Genomic DNA, 13,431 nt, shown 5'->3' on the forward strand with positions numbered 1-13,431 from the left:
GTTAATACACTTGGGCCCTTGAGGTATAGCTAAAATGCCTCTGTCTGTTCTGTGGTGCAGAGTTTATGTGCTGTATACGTGCCAGTGAAATTGCTTTCCATGTTAGAAGTACAAATGTGGTTTAGGGTTTGCTCCACTCTTCAATGTTGCTGGTTATTATTTGCAGCAGTGCCTGCAGGAGTGCTGCCTCAGGCTGCAAGTGGTATCAGAGCTTCAAACAAATTAGTCATTTGAAGTCCTGTGGGGTTTTGTTCATTTTGTTTTCCAAGAGTAGGACATCACTCCCCTTTACTGTTGCTGAAATCCAACACCTTGATTGCTGTGCATTTTATGTATCTAGCCAAACTGTGTGAAACCTAGAATATCTGCTGTACTCTGTTCTGCATGAGTGACTGTGTATGTAAATACATCAATCAGTAAATCTAATCTGGAAAGAAAATTTGGGAAGGAAGAATTCTTTTTAAAATTGTTTTAATAGAGCCAAAATTACATTTCTTGGAAAATGTTGTTTCTGGGACCTTACCAATGTGTTGCAGAGCTTGTTAGGGAGCTTGAGGAGGGCAGGTGAGTGGGTGAACAGGCAGAAACTAAATGTTTCCTCAGTCATGTTTCTTGTGAAAGCGGGGATTCTGTCAAATGAACTGATGTATAAATTATTCACTGAAATGTAGTATCCTAATTCTGAATCTTACTGTAATCTTCTTTTTTTCCCCTACCTCAAAAAGGCATTGTTATTAAAACAGTTTGCATCTTGCAGCTTCCAGTGATTAAATATGTGGGGACCCTACATTTAACTACTTGTTTGGTTTTGTCATGGGAATGCTCAGCTGTTTCTGGAAACTGGACATCTGTAACTTTTGTGAAGTTGGGCAAACTTCCATAATCTGCTAGTTTTTTGGGGGAAGGTTTAGACTGGAGAGTCCTGCTGTTTTTCCCATCGTGTGAGTGTGAGGTGCCAGCAGTTTTAGCCTGTCGCACAAAGCAGAGGGAAGGAGAGATGTGCTGTGCCGCATGCGACAGACCACAGTTGTGCACAGATGGAAAAAATCTGTGCTTCTCACCAAGCTGCTTAAGGATTTTCAATTCAGTGCTTCTACTTTAGTCTTTGGAGATCAAAATAATGCTTCAAACTGAATTACTGTAAACTGCTGTGGCATGCAGCAACCTGTAGAAGTGCTCTCTCTGAGCTCGTAAGACGTGCTGCAGTCATTTCTAGAATCAAGAGAAAATCAATACTTTACGGGGAGTGAAATCTTACTTTTAAAAAGGAGTGGTGGGTTATCTAAGGCAGTCAGTACTCTGTTTTGTTACTGGGTTAGCACTTTCAGATCTTGGGCTACTGTTATATATGCACACCGAGGGTTGGCTCTGTGAGAAGTGTGAGAGTGGAGGGGGGGAAGTGCGGGGGTTTTAGTCTGTATCCAGAATTGTAACTAAGACCCATCTGTCCTAATTATCTTGAAATGAGGGGCAGCTTCTTCCTGTGCCATATTCTGTCCCATTTAATTCAGTGACAAAGCTGTTACATGTTGGACTGGCTTCCAGTATATATAAACAGGAGGAGGACTGTTTGCAAGTTAATGCAGCAATGACAGATGAGGAGATCGTGCAACACCTGGCTGTAGGTTTTAGCAAAATCCCTGCTGGTTATATTAGGTGCAGTCTCCCCATGGACTTCACTTGGGCCAAACTTCCTCCTGCAATGTTTTGGGCAAAGGTCACTACCCAGCTCTGCTAGTTCTGAAACACAACTTTTCACATTCTTGTCTGCCATCTATATGAATAGAGCAAGTAAATATGCTTGCTAGCACTGACTGAAGCAGCTGCTTTACAGACAATCTTGTGTACATGACTGTATCAATAACAACAGGACCACTTTTGAAATATAAGATAGCACCTTCTCTGCTCTGTCATCTCCAGGTTCCTTACATCATACTCCCTGGCATAACACATCTGTGGTTTTTCATTCCCTGTTCCCTCAAGCTCTTAAAAGCCAGATTCTAAGAGCTTAGTGCAGATTCACTAACCTTAAATTACCAGCACTGTTAGCTCTTACCCTGATTCTGCCTCTGCACTGGAAGTGAGCCCCCTCTCGTCTGTCCGAGAGGCAGGAAACACAAAAGCTGCTCTGGTTGCCTCAGGTCAAAGTCTGAAGGCATAATGTTTGCAGCAGAAGGACATTCTCCTTCTGCAACACCAGGGCTTTTAAGGAACCAGAGGGACATTAAAGAGCATTTTGGAATAAGATCTCCAGTCCCTGGAACCCAGTGGGAACCAAGAACTGCCAGTTTCAGGTCCAGCTGTGCTGTGTGTTACATGTGTAATAGTCTAGAGAGAAGTTTGCCAAGGTCAAGTAAGCAGATACGTGTGGAACAAGATTTATTTCAGAGGACTAAATCAGAAATGTAAAGCTTAACCATAGCAGCACTATGCACACGCTATGTCTGTCCTAGGTTTTATCACCTCCAGTTTTCCTTTTTGATTCTCTCATGTTTTGGACTTATTGTCCCCTTGAAGGTCACCTGCATCTACCTTTGGGAACATATTTGGTATTTCACTGGAGACACTCAAATGGCTTCTTATTGTTCCAAACGAAGACACTTACCTGCCTGCTTTACTAAACATATGTTTCAGTGCAGGTGGCTAAGCCCACTGGGGTATTGCAATGTTAAATCACTGTGATAGCTAACAGAATGAGTCTCTCATCTTCCATTTAGTGTAAGATTTTGCTTTGGTTTTGAGGTGTTTTTTGCAAGGCTAACTATCTTCTGGTGCGAGACTGTTGATATCAGAGCTACTGAAATATTTTGCTTTAGTAACTTCTAGACCTTGCTTCCTTAGGTACCCTCTTACCTGTTGTTTTAGGGGTTTTTGGGGGGTACATTTGAGGCAAAGGAGGAGAGGGCAATTCTTCCATTTACTATCTAAGAATTTTAAGACTTTATACTGCCACCCATTGCAGAAGGATTGGAGAAATAAGTGAAATAAGTACGTAAATACCCATATAAAACAAGTAACAGTGGCAAAAACCGTAGAGGACCCTTACACAGGAGTTTTGAGGAGGGGTGGTTCTTGCCTTCGTCTGACAAGCAAAGTGAATAAAGAGCAGAACAGCTCCTTAATGTTTGGATGTTGGGATCATGCTTTGTATATGTCCTCATTTCAGAACACTGGTTATTTACAACATGTGGTGCCAGTGGTCCCTATGGCCCCACACAAAGCCAATGCAATGATGCCTACAGGAACTCCAAGCTCAGCGTGACTGTAGGAGCTGAAGGGATTCTCCAAGGCATTCAGATCTGGAGAGTACCAGCTACCAACACATACAGGTAAGGAAACCCTCTCTGATTGTCGTGGTGTATCTTTGTGTGTGAAACTTACCCAAGCTGCAGATACAAACTGGATATTTATGAAGTGTTGCCTTCAGAAGTTTGGCCAGAACTACTGGGGGTTTTGCTTCTCCTTGATCCTGTGTTTTCCAGTGTCTCCAGTCTCAGATTTGTTCTCTGGAAGATGCAACTTTTTTCGTGAAAGAGAGAAGAAAAGAAAGAGAAGTAACTATCTGAGACAGGCAAATCTTTAGCCTAAATGCTTACAGGTTGTGAGAGCTGTATCAGTAGCTGAGAATGAAGCATTTTGACCTCCCCAGACGAAGAGGAATATATATCCTATATGTCACTCATTGAGCTCTGGGATCAGAATGAGTTTTTCCCACTCTTCACCTGGCATAGGAGGCACAATCATATGTCAGCATTTCATGAGGGACAGCTTGCATCAACCTCTGCTCGGCACCTTCACTTTTTTGAATCTAGACATGGCAAGTTGAGCCTGGAAGCCTGGCTTACCACTGTAGAATTGATTTTGGAAGCCAGCCACCTAAAAGGTAGGCTGTGTGATACTGAGGGTTCTAATGCTTAAATCCCTCTGTGGAGTTATTTTCCAAGAGCGATGATCAGATACGGTTCAATGCTACTTAATCAGATTTTCACCAATCATTTTTTTCTTTTTGCTCTTGCTGGGGAAAGAAGTACAATCGAATTGTAGTTCACTGTATCTGAATGGTAACATGAAGCCATAACATGCATCAGTTTGTAAAGCAGAACTGTCATTTTGAATCAGTGACTGTCTAGTGGTAGGATTTTAAGCAACATTCCATAATGAAACCAATTATGGTATCGTGGATTTCAAAGCAGAACATTCCACTGAAGGCTTTGAACAAATTTCGGTTAAAATTTACTGGTCCCACCTTTTTCTTTTTGTTGAAAAAGAATGTTAATATTGAGGCTAGATGTCAGTCTCTAACAGAGGTCTAGTGCAAAGCAGCTTTGAGAAACTTGCTAGGCTAGGCATAAGTTCTGCCTGAGTGCCTATTACCACAAGGACTGATGGTAATGAAAAAAGCATTAATGATATTTTACCCAGCTATCAACAATGAGGTGCCTGAGGTGAACAGAATTTTTCAGGACCAGCATTCAGTAAATACGGTTTTAAAGTATAGCCCGAAAGAGAACAGGCAATAAACTTACAACATTGTCATTTCTTTAATATCAGAGTCCAAGAAGAGCCAGAATTGCCATGCGACTGTAGGCTGATTTTTGCTACACAATAGAAACCTCCCTGCAGGGAGGACCTGTCTATTTAAGTCCTATAAATGACCTAACAGACTTTAAGGTTCTGTATAGATAATAGATGTATAATGTCATGTGTAACATATATATAAATGGCTGACATTTCTCTTCTGCACCTCTTAAGGCTATAGTAGAAAATTCACAGCCTGGGGAAAGGAGGAGGCAATTGTGGGCTTAAATTAACTTGACGTCTTCCTGATTCTGGTCTGCTGAAGGGGCAGCAGAGTCCCCCAGTATAGCATAGCCCTAGGAAAATGTCAAGTTGCAATATCAATTCTAGGGCTTCCCAGAGTCTGAACTCACTGCCTGTATTAAGCTCTGCCCTGCAGGCCTGCTGCAGTGTGGGTCCTGTAAGTCAGCCTGATAGCATTGCTGATATACCTGACCTGGAGATAAATCCTCCAGCTGGCTGCTGGGCTCTTAAGAAAGCTGCTGTTATGCCATATCAGTGTGTTTTACACTATGTAATGTAAACTCCTGATAATTCCATAAAAAAATTACATTAAAAGGATACTGATTTTGTGAGCACAAGGCAGAATACACGTTATTAAAATACAGGCAGCTCACCTGTGCGTAAAACTCTTCTAGCACAAGCCAACCACACCCAGAAAACCCCACTATCTATGAGGGTCTGGATAGTCTGTCACACACTGTAGTACCCACATTTGAAAACTGGAGTCTTACATGCTCTGGTTTGCTCACATAGGACTGCACATAATGTAACAATAAAGGTAGACACTCTATAAAGAGTATTTTTCCTTCCAGATTTCCTTCTAAAGTCTTCAGAAGGAATTCTAAGGATTCAGAATGTCTTGTCATCTAGGCCTATGATCAAGTATGAGAGAAGTGAACTGTAATAAATTACATGTTATCATCCATTATCCAACTTCTTTCCATTTTTAAAGGAAGAGTCTCTGGTTCATTTTGCTGAGTGACCCATTTGTTGTCACTTCCACTGTCTTTTCTATGGTCCCTTCTTGTAAGGTGGCACAAGAACACAGCCCAGTGGAGTGCAAAAAGTTGTCCTTCTAAGTCAGCCAGCCTAGGCACTGCATGTTCTCATACTCTCGAAACTAGCTCCAGTGTTTCCATAACCTAGATGTTATGATGGATGTTTTTCTCTAGCCCTGGTTTGCACAGCCAGTGCATTCTGCTCATCCTGATCCCAAAGGGTGTGATTTTCTTTTTCAGTTCCTACAAGTGTTATAGTAAAAGAAAAGGAGGAAGACAGTGGAATGTATTCTGTGTTCTTATTGTATCTACTCAGGGTGCTCTGAGTCTTTCTTCGGGGCCAATATGGTTAAATGGATTCCTCCTGTAAATGAAAGTTGTGCCTAATGAAAGGGGTCGTGTTAAAGTTTGAAGTCAAGATAACCCATCTCTTTAAATAGTGACGCCCATTTTGAATAGTGAATTACTGTCACCTCAATCTATTGGTTTTTATTTGTCTGCAGACTTTGAATGAGGCCAAACTGGGTTCTTCTGAACTTCCTGACATCATTGCTTGTGTGCAAAATCTGTTCTTACACAGAAAAATATGGCACCTACTTGCAGCCAATTAGCCCTGCCAGCTTGCTGTGCCTGGTAGTGCACCTCATTAGCCATTACAAAATTCTACAACAAATCAGCTCAGTCTTCAGATTCATGCAGCATCTGTTCAGGGTGGCCCAGTGCTGTGTCCATCACTTTTTTTGCTGGCTCCAGCACAGCCTTACTAAGGACTGATTGCTCTGGTTATCAGCAGTGGCATGAACATAATCATATCACATTGCAAGGATCTAATATGCTTTATGAGACACTTGTTGCTCCATAGTTTTTCAACATCAGGACTGCTCCATGCTGGCTCCCTCAGAGCAGTGTCACAAGGTGAGTTCCTCCTGCTAATCATCAAGACGAGTTGCTGGCTGAAAGTGACCCGGCTGCCCAACCTGTTCAGGGTCCTCACTCACAACGGGCACTGCTGGTTCGCTCTGCTTGTGGCCTGTTTGCAGAGAGGACTGTGCTGGGCAAAGACTAGCCAGGTGCTAAAGGAAAGGAAGTGCTAAAGCAGAGCACCTAAACTGTGACTGGTAGGAAGCCAAGAAGAAGTTTTGTATTCTCAGTCCTGCAGTCACTGGTTTCATGCTCCAGGTGGAATTTTGCTCTCATGGAAATAGCTGCAAACCTGCTAATGCCAGTGGAGAATCACCTGCTTATTTCAGATCTAAAATGAGCTTGCTGTACCATCACTCACTTGCTCAGAAAGCTGAATAACTCTGTGTTTCATTTCAGCAGAAATGTATGTTTTTCATGACCTTTATAAAGTGCTTTGAAATCCTCTGATAAAAGCCGCTGCAAGTATGTAAATTGCTAGAAAGGGAGAGGGAGGAGCTGAGCAATACTGTGGTACAGCCAAATCTTTGGGTACCTCAACAACAGCAAGCACCTCTGAATCCTGACTGCTTGAAATAAAAATCCCAGAGCAGCCTGTATGCAACCTGTCCACTCCTGGCTGGAGACAGTAAGGCATTCCTGGTGACCGTGCGTTTAGCCAGGGGACTTTTGCCTTCTTTGTTTTCTGCAGGTAGTGTCATCTCCATCTACTCTTCTATATTCCTCTGGTCCTGGGAATAAGAGAGCTGTTTTCCATCTGGTCCATGCTACCAGGACCAGTTATACTGTCTGCTTTCTCAAATCTCCCTCTGTCAATCTCATGCCTAATGTTCTCTTTAGCCATATGTCCTGTTTTCAGTAGTTCTCCTGCCTCTGTTCTTTCTGTTTCTTGCTGCAAACCTCTCAAGGATGTGCCTTCTGGGAAACAAGATGTGTTTCATATATTAAAGTTGGAAACACAGGGACTTGCTCCCTCTGTCCTGAGCAGTGTTTGCCCAAGAATCATGTGAAAGAATCTGTTTTGTAGCTACCCAAGTTCACAGATGCAAATAGAGCAGAAAACCTTGGTCTTCAAGCTTTGGGTTTAGATCTATTTAGAATGTCAGTTTTTCAGGCCATGGCTCTGTGACACTGTTTTCAGGTGTGCAAAACTCTCAGTGCCTAGAATTGGTTTGTACTCCCTTCCACCTGTCTAGGACAACTCAGACACGAGGCTCTTGTTTTGTTTTTTTCCTGCAGCATCTCAGGCTATGGAGCTGCTGGTGGAAAAGGAGGGAAGAACACCATGATGCGGTCCCACGGTGTGTCTGTGTTGGGAATTTTTGACCTCCAGAAGGACGACACTTTGTATATCTTAGTGGGACAGCAAGGAGAAGATGCTTGTCCTAGTGTAAGTGATTGGCCTTTGTGTTTTGCCTTAGTCTCTTCTACCAGTCCATGGAGTTTTGTCTGTTCACATAGAATAATGTTGTCCTCAAGGGGCTTGGGTTATATGGTTCAAGGAATAGGTACAGTTTTACTGGGAAAACATGAGTGTGAAAAGATGAAGTGCCGTGTCACCGTGCTCACTTCCTCTTCAACATTTGGGCCCTGTTGATAATACACTACAGGTTCCTGACTGATCTGCATATCTCAAACCATCTGTGTGGTTTTTCAGAGAGAAAAGACAATCCTGCCTTCCTTTTCTCTGGAGATCAGTCTTCAAGGTTGCCTTCACTGGGCTTTGCCCTTGTTCTGCTGTTGAGGCCAGCCCTGCCATTGTCATAGTCCTCTGCAGCTCTGGAGAAACCCACTTCACAGGGCCTGTTTGCTTATTCTCTGTGTGGGAATAGGAGAGACAAATCAGTCACTGCTGGGTCAGTCCTGATTTTTGTGTTACTAACCAATCCTTGCTGCAAATGTCTTGACAGAAAGGTGCAACTTCCACTGTTCACATGCACAATAATCTATTAATCGTTTAGTATTCTTTGGAGGAAGAGGGAATAGGAGATTCTTGTGGAGGAAACTAAGCATAATCTGATGAAATTTCACCTGCAGGCTTGAATTTACATGCTGTGAGTTTCTCAGCTGTTAATGGCTGACATCCAAGAGATGAAAGCTTAGCAGTCTGTTACAGCAGAGAAAGGTTGAAGGATATAGACAAGAAAGAGGGGTTCTCAAGGCCAGCTGCTGAAGTAAATAATGTTAAAACTAGAATTACACATATCTGCAAACAAACCATTAATATAAAGCCTTTTTGAAATGAGAAAATCCCTAACTCAAACTTCCATCTAACGTCTATAAGTAGGACATTCCAGCTGAGTGTAATATATGGACTCATTAAATTGCAGGCCACTGTAATCTTAGTGAGAATTTATTGAGTGCTAATGTAATTCTTTCATTGAAGCAAAGAGATTGCATTGACTTGTAGAGGGGACTTTTACTAGATTGGATTGTAATCAGTTATGTCTTTGCCATGAAGGATTATTTTTTTTGTAATCTAGTGGTTCCTTTGGGTCATTGACTTTGTCGTTTTATTAATCATTCCCACCCAACACCAAATCAATTAAGGAGAAGGAAAAATAGGGAAAGGAGGACTGTTTAGTTCCACAGGCAAGTCTGCATGCACAAAATGGATGCTATTTATTCTTTGACACAACCTAGGACACATTTTGTGGTCAGCAGAATAATTTGTAATTTGAGGATGCTTTTATCAGGTTCCTCTTCCAAAAGAAACCACATGCATGAAAATAGAAGGAAACAGAAGGTCAATTCTACTCTAACAACTGTTTATGTATTTTTCCCTAAAAGTGTTTTTGGTTAATAAGTTCCATGTGCAATATAACAAGATAGTGTTACTGACATAAAACCTGTAAGGTAAAATAAGCTTAGAAGCAAAGTTTGCAACTTGAAAATGCTTACAGCAGAGTCCTACTTGTCATGCACTTTGTTGTTCCAATTTAAAACCAAAACAATAGTTAGATCATAGTCCTGAAGTACTTATAAACTATAGTTTAATGTTGTGTTTGAAATCAATTGGTGAATCCAGTGATTTGCCTAATATAGAAGGCTCATTATGTTTGGTGCTAATTGATGGAGAGGGAAAAAATACTAGTAAGAAATATGAAGCCTTTTTAGAGAGGTATTTTCATTAACATAGGGTGAACATTGCAATCAAACGTGGGATTGCTGCTGTTTTGGTTGTCTTTGAACTGGTAATTACAGTAAAATTGCTGCTGCAGCATAAGCATTAGATCAACATCAAAACTTGCTTGGAAGTCCAGATAAATATTGGGTGGCTGTTCTATTTTGAGCTCGTTGCTAGTGTCCATCCTATGGCTGCCTAGGTTAAAGTTAGCTCTGGTATGTGAGCCACCAACAAATCTTAGTTCTGGATAAATACACATTGGTTGCTTGGCCCACTGGAAATGAAGTGAGGAAACTCAGGTTCTCTCTATGTCTCTACCATTTGGCTGTTGTGTGACATGGAACAAGTCACAGCATTGCTGTTACTCTGTTCCCCCCACTTGTGTAATGCAAACAGGTAATGCTAGGAAATATTAGCAGCAAATTCTGCTCTATTTTATGCATTAAAAGGTTATGGAGCTGTTGTACATGGTAATAGATGTAAGCACCAAGCTAGATTCAAAATAATTCTATTAAAAATGGCAACAAATTCTTCTGACAGAGGTTGAAGCCCAAAGCGAGATTCTTCTAGGAGAGCGTTCACTTGGTTCTGCTTACGTAGTTTCGCTGGAGGACAATTTCTTGCTTTGGGAGGGTGAAGCATCCCTGAGGCTTCAGAATGTACAAGGACATGGAGATTTCATTCAGAACTGGTCTTCTGTTTGCAGACTAATGACGTTATACAGAAAGTCTGCATTGGAGAGAACAATGTGATCGAAGAAGAGATACGTGTGAACAGAAGTGTCAATGAATGGGCAGGAGGAGGTGGAGGCGGGGGTGGTGCAACTTACATATTTAAGGTATGGAAACATAGTCCGCCATACACCTTCAGCACGAACACATCCTGCCACTGGCCTCAAGTATTCCAGCCTGAAATATCTGAAAGTCCTTTGTACACATCAGGGAAGGGGGACACAAAGTGAGCTCTGAGTATCCTTAGTTTCCAACTGATAGCTGTAGTGATCTGAGCTGGCCCTTCACACTTCTTCAAACTGATGTGCAGTATGGCCACGCTTGCTTCAGTGGCTTGGAATTTCCTTTGCAAACATGGGGTTTGAGCGAGATGTTTTTTCAACAGAAACTGAGATGCTGAAGCATAATTCTACAGCAAAGGGCAAATTCTGCAGGACTTTATTCAACTGTGTCATTGTAGAACATAAGACTTCAGCTATACATTTGGTCTCTACAGTGCAATGACAAGAAAAGTAGAGAAGAGCCTGTGTGTTTTCTGTTGGCAACCCTACAGCTAAGGATCACTGATCTTTTTTGTCATGTGCTACCTGAGACAGTACTCATTCCAAACACTGGTTTCAGGCAGTCCTTTGCCAGAGGAGACATTATACTGCACTGTATAGAGCAGTGATTCATTTGATGAGAGTCATCACACAGTAACATTACAGGGTTTCTAGGAGCCATCAGCTGAGCAGGTACAATTCATAGAGCTGCTGATGCCACTGTTCCCTGTTGCAGAACTTGGTAGGACTAGTGCTATGCATTAATCTTCTGGATATGGGTGCATAAAAAATGCAATGATAATTTGTAGTGCTGAGCAGTCCTAGATGCCTGCTTGGTGCAACCTGCAGTAACTACCATGTGGCTGAACTTTTATGAACATACCTGACTCAGCTTGAACACTGCCTTTATTTCTGAATTTGTTAAGATGGAGAATGGAGAACCAGTTCCCTTGATAATTGCAGCAGGAGGTGGTGGCAGGGCCTACAGGGCCAAAAAGGACACATTTCATCCAGAAAGGCTGGAGAATGACTCCTCTATTCCAGGGTTGAATGGAAATTCAGGAGCTGCAGGTAAGGAGAGTTTTTTCTTTTTAAGAAAACCTTTGAGATATGTGGCACTCCCAGATTCCTCCTCACAAGGAGATGAGGCAAAACACATGGAAACACAGTTCAGGGGGACATAGAATCATAACAGATGCAAATAGGAGGTACCCACAGTGCTGGATACTTGGCATAAATAAGGGTATAAGAGATCGTATAGCCATAGCAATTCTCCCAAAATACCTCTCATAAACAAAATTGTTTGAATTTTTGGTGTGGGAGTTTGCAGCACCAATGTGGCCATCCTGCTCCCTGCACTGTTTTGTGCTGTGTAGACATACTCACAGTTTCCCTGGCTTATGCAGAAAGAGCATAATTGCACCCTGGCTAGAAGTCTCTGTGAAGAGACCTTGGACTGAACAAGCAGCAGAGCTGAAAGTGAGTCACTGGTGAGTATGTTGTATCGAGAGCGGGGCTGGGACATGTTTTCACACCCCTTTCACTAAATTCCTTTTGTTCCACTTCAGAACTGACACAGGTTTTTTTTCAAAAGTATTTTTTTCAAAGAGAAGGGGAAGGCTCTTTAAACCAGAAATAAGTGGTTGGAGACTAGGCAAGAATATCTTTTTATATTTTCTGTAGAAAATACTTGTCATTGTATGGTAGGTGAAAAGAGGCACAGATGGTTAACATGGCAAAAGCTCTACAGAAAGGTCACTGTAGCACTGTGTAGCAAGCACATCTCCTCTTCTAACCAAGGCATGAGATTCTCACTTTCAGCTGAAGTGCTTTGAGTAGGTGCTTGTTCTGCAGATCCTTGCAGTGTTTTTTACACAAAAAATAACCCCTACCTGTGCCATTTCTCTTCTCTCAACTGCAGGTGGTGGAGGTGGCTGGAATGATAACACTTCCTTCCTGTGGTCAGGAAAATCCTTGCTGGAAGGTGCTACTGGAGGAAGATCCTGCCCCCAGGCCATGAAGAAGTGGGGGTGGGAGACAAGAGGGGGTTTCGGAGGGGGTGGAGGGGGGTGCTCCTCAGGTGGAGGAGGCGGAGGATATATAGGTAAAGTGGCTTCGTGTTCAAGGTGTCCCTTCCCCTCCTTTAGTGCTAATGATCAGCAAAATGCTGATAGATAATTCTCCTGTAGCTAGCATATTTAACTGTTATGTAATAGTATGTCTGTGTGTTGCCTTTTTAGCACTAGATGAACGTATGGCGTTTAGTTTTGAGCAAACAGCCAGATGTCAGTCCTTCAGCTGTAATCCTGGCTTTGCACTCTGCAATATGTGACATTAAGACCCTGCTGTGATTCTTGAGCCTTTCACGTTGGGGTGACAGTGCTGAAGAAGGAGGAGCCGTAGGCTATGTGCTCCCATTGCCAGCACCTGTGTTTGGAGGACTTTGGTCCCGGAGACTGGCAGCCAGACTTTATGCCAGGGGAAAGATGCAGCTTCTACCCTGCCCTGCTGTGGGTGGGCCTTGGTCCTGCACAGGTGTCTCTGGGGGGCAGAGGTTCAGGCTGCCAGCCAGGACCCCTCTTAATAACAACAGTGGTGTTGACTTCAGTCAACAAGGAGCTAATTTCATGTGCTGCGGGTCTCAGGACAGCTGTCAGATGGCATTATGTTGATTACAACTGGTGTGGGCCAGATTCAAGATCTCTACTAACCCACAGTCTCCTGGGCCACATAGTTTCTTCAGCCATCTGCACTGTGGTGGACTCTTTAACCCCTGGTTCTCCACAGCTTAAATTAAGTATTTGGTAGACTAGAAATCCTCAGAGGAAGTAGTGAGATTAAATGATTAAGTGCATGTTTTGTACCAATGTTATTGTGTAATGCTTCTTTTTCCAACAGAATGCCTCACATGACACTTTTAATTTTGCTGAAGACAATTAAAGAGGAAAACTTTTTTTTTGGGTGGGGTGGGGGAATCTTTGCATGCTTGTAGTACAAAGTATATGGCTTGTACTGTGCTTCTAATATTTTTT

General features: G+C 42.4%; 1 protein-coding gene across 1 annotated transcript in view; it reads left to right on the forward strand.

The window, feature by feature from the left end:
• The window catches only part of ALK (ALK receptor tyrosine kinase), a 313,264-nt gene that overhangs the window by 274,208 nt on the left and 25,625 nt on the right, over nt 1–13,431 (forward strand). The window contains exons 13-17 of the mRNA XM_027696652.1: nt 3,167–3,329; nt 7,740–7,890; nt 10,334–10,465; nt 11,326–11,470; nt 12,321–12,503. Coding sequence (XP_027552453.1) covers nt 3,167–3,329; nt 7,740–7,890; nt 10,334–10,465; nt 11,326–11,470; nt 12,321–12,503 — 774 coding nt within the window. The remainder of the gene's footprint in view (nt 1–3,166; nt 3,330–7,739; nt 7,891–10,333; nt 10,466–11,325; nt 11,471–12,320; nt 12,504–13,431) is intronic.

This window comes from Neopelma chrysocephalum, unplaced genomic scaffold (assembly GCF_003984885.1).
Source record: "Neopelma chrysocephalum unplaced genomic scaffold, ASM398488v2 Primary Assembly neopelma1_108, whole genome shotgun sequence".
Taxonomy (NCBI): domain Eukaryota; kingdom Metazoa; phylum Chordata; class Aves; order Passeriformes; family Pipridae; genus Neopelma; species Neopelma chrysocephalum.